Source organism: Mixophyes fleayi, chromosome 3, assembly GCF_038048845.1.
Source record: "Mixophyes fleayi isolate aMixFle1 chromosome 3, aMixFle1.hap1, whole genome shotgun sequence".
Lineage (NCBI taxonomy): Eukaryota > Metazoa > Chordata > Amphibia > Anura > Limnodynastidae > Mixophyes > Mixophyes fleayi.
In genome coordinates, this window is record NC_134404.1 from 313,716,823 (window position 1) to 313,720,628 (window position 3,806).

General features: G+C 41.8%; 1 protein-coding gene across 1 annotated transcript; it reads right to left on the reverse strand.

The window, feature by feature from the left end:
* Nucleotides 1–1,367: 1,367 nt before the first annotated feature.
* Nucleotides 1,368–3,035, reverse strand: LOC142143018 (somatostatin receptor type 4-like). The gene has a single exon (XM_075200740.1). It carries the CDS (start codon nucleotides 2,692–2,694, stop codon nucleotides 1,522–1,524), a length of 1,173 nt encoding a protein of 390 aa, XP_075056841.1. The 5' UTR covers nucleotides 2,695–3,035; the 3' UTR covers nucleotides 1,368–1,521.
* Nucleotides 3,036–3,806: the final 771 nt, after the last annotated feature.

Below are 3,806 nucleotides of genomic sequence, written 5' to 3' on the forward strand. Positions count from 1 at the left end.
AATTGTCTAGCTACCCATCTAATGCCTGAGACCTCCATAGATTAGCTTGATTTACCTCTTCCTGCATCTCTTATCTTATACTTTAATGATAAATCATCAGAAACAAGGGTCTGGATGGGTAAAAGGAGAAAGATCAGCAGGTAAAATGCAGAGAGACTGCTACTAGCTGACTAGTACACAGTGATCCAATATAGGCAATAGCTATCTCACATTATTTAAGGCACACCATACTGTACAGCTGGCACAGGCACGGTTCTCCAGCTAGGTCCCTGAGCCTGGCACTGGATGAACATACTGGGACTTACAGTTTTACAACACATGCAAAGTCATCTTCTTACCAGAAATAATAGATATAACGTTGCATACTCTTATAAAACATGTACATTTTTAGAAGACGTTGCTCTCGATATTACAGGTGAAACAACATAGGATACATTCTAGTTGCCATACTGGAGTCAATTAAGTCTCTGTGTCACAGGAGTCAACCACTAAAGTGCTGTTTGGAATTGCAAGGACTATATTACCTTCAAATGAAACGTGCAGCAGGTAGATAAGCTTTTCAGCATTATTTAAGACTTAATATATTATGATCATTATTTTATGTAAGGTAAACATCCTTCTCACATTATGCCGAAATTACACAGAAAATGCTGGAGTTAAAAAATAGCATAACAAAAACAGTTATATACAGTCTATCCTGCTGAGTATATTACAACATTATACTCCGATTTACCGAGGTTATACTGACTCCCATGTTTTGTTTTTTTTATAAAGTTCCATTATAACTTTTCTAGTCTTTTTCATATTTTATTTTTTTAAATGTGTAAATCCTGTAGGTTGTGACTCACTGACCTCCCGCTTCATAGGAATTTAGAGTATCATATCGTGCCAATACACCTACTTTTCCGCATAAACAAATCATTTTGCGGTAGACCTTTTGGAAACATATTTGTGTATTTTACAAAGGACATGCCACACTGTTGTATCATTCCTGATTGACCGGCCACCCCCATCCACATCCAAAACATTTTGATTTTCCCTTCCACCTTTCCAGGTTTGGTGCTGAAACATTTAAATATTACTGTTCATGTAACCCCCCGCCCTCCACTATGTACCATCTCTGACGTTCTTTCTGGAAAATAAAATGACCAGTGTTCATTGTAACATTTACACACGTTCCCTTATCTCTTAGGCTGTTTGGCAATTTAATATTTCCTGTTGCTATCTGATGTTCTGCGGAAAAGCCTCGGGAAGTCTGCACTGATAAGACACGATGTAGGAAGGCACAGGATAATTAAAAGGAGTCGATGACATTTTATGAGGCTAAGATACATGATGGGGGAGCAAACAGTTGTTTCAGACCAGACTGAAATTCATAATTTATTTAGCTCGCTCGATTTAATCATAAATACAAATTAGACACACGATCAGAACACTTGGACATACATGTAAACCTCAGGTAGAAGAGTAGTGGCATGTGCGACTGGCAGCAGTTATTTAAGAAGGCATCTTCGGGGTCTGCTATAAGGTAGTGGTCCTTGTGATTGTCCCATGTTTGTAACAGGGGTCAGACTGGAGGGGCTCCTGTTGGAAGTCCAATGGGTGATTATTACACACCTTACTCTTCAGAGCTGTGGCATAATAATCCACAGGCTCGTCAGTACCGTTCTCAAGCCAACGAAAGCAAACGATCCTCTGAAAGGACCTCTTAAAGTTATCTGAGAAGAAACCATAGAGGATGGGGTTGGCGCAGCTGTTGGCGTAACTCAATATAATGGATACGTGGTTGATAGTGGAGTCCATGTGGGGTAGGAACAGGTTGAGGAGTTGGACAATGTAGAAAGGCATCCAACAGATGACAAAGACTGTGACAACCATAAGGACCATTCGAGTTATCTTCTTCTCAGACTTCTTCCTCTGTTGCCAACCTGCTTTCAAAGCCACAGCTCGCATTTTTACGATGATTAGGATGTAGCATAGGCAGATGGCCACCACAGGCAGGAAAAATCCCAGGAGAAAGGTGTAGATAACAAACACAGTGGACCATGTGGGCTGGGGCCACATGAGATTGCAGACCACTACCCCATTCTTGGAGGATTCTGTGTCGGCAAAAATCAGGATTGGGGAAATGACCAACAGGGACACAATCCAAACGCAAATATTGATCATCTTGGCTACAGTGGGTCTCCTGTACCTGGCTGCCCTAAGCGGGTGCACTACAGCCACGTACCTGTCCACGCTGAGCACCGTCAAGCAAAACACGCTGGTGAACATATTAATGCCATCCACACTGAGGACAGTGCGGCACATTCCTGAGCCAAAGGGCCAGTGCTGCAGGGCTGCAGAGGCAGCCAAGAAGGGAACACTCAGCATAAATAACTCATCAGCGATGGCCAAGTTTAAGATGTAGATGTTAGTGGCCGTTTTCATTTTGGCATATCTCAAAATGACAAAAATCACCATGGAGTTCCCTATCAGTCCAATGAGGCACACGATGGCATAGATGAACTGGATCACTATCATGCTCACATCCCTCTCGCTCTCCATAGGGGCATTGGTGCTGCTAACATTTTTACTGCTGCTGCTGACCACATTGTAGGGGTACAGCGTCTCGGTCAGGTCCCTGGACTGGTTCCATGTGCTCAGCAGGATCTTGGCCTGCATCGGTACCAGGAGATCAGGGGATGTAGTCATTGTAAGTGTCCCATAGGAATGCAGTGAAGAAGCTGCTATAGAGGAGATCCTCAGTTTGCAATGGATTTCAGAGCGAGTATGTGAAGGAGAGAGGGTGAGAGGAGGGAGGGAGAGGGAGATGTGATAGATGATGCTGCGCTGCTTCGGTGTCTGTGTGCTCTCTCTGTGTTGTCTCCTTCTGTATAAAGTAATCACCAGCCACTTGCATTAGCTCCAGGCATGCATCACCTCTTCATCACCGGAATTATCATTAGATGCTTGTGTCCCTGCTGTTATTGGCAACGTCTCATCTGTGATTAGTTCATTGGATGCAGTCATCTCCCAATAGATGCATAGTAAGTCTAAGAAACTGACTGGGACGGGCTTCCAGTTCAATGTTAGAGGACCAGTACAGCGCACCTAGCGTGCAATGCATCATGTACCTAGGTAGATAACGATTGAGGGATAGTCTAGAGGTGCACAACCTGTAGATCACTAGATTTTAAGGAGATACAAGTAATATGTCCTGCCATAATTCGTAGTGCAGAGAATCCTGCAAATTGCATATAAGCAACACCCGGTTAGCCCCTTGTTTTTTCAGCATTGGTTAAACGACTATAGAGTTACAGTACAATGTGGTTTGTGTCTCTATACTGGTGGTAGATAATACCAACGCTTGTATCTCTAAAACATCTATATAGAGTCGCACGTTCAGCTAAAATATGATATAATTACAAAACATACGGTGCATTTATGTAACTGCACAAAAGCACAAACATACATATTTATCCCATTTGAAACAAATAGCAGTGTCAGCTTGGTAATGAGCAGCGTATGATAGTCATTTACTAATTAAGTTTAAAACATGGTTATGTATAGTGAATATTGTTTCCTATCCAAATCAGATTGTACTTTGTTGAATAATAAGCAGCTCCTAGTTAATCCAATCTCCATCACCATGGCGAATTATATTTATACATGTCTTATCGTTTGCAGCATCTGAAAGCATCCCTCTTCAAACGGAGATCTGCTACTTTGTGTCAGATATTAACGGAATATGTATTTGCATACAATTTAGACATTTGTTACATGTTCGTTTAACATATAATAGTTATTCGTTCTTTTCACTAACA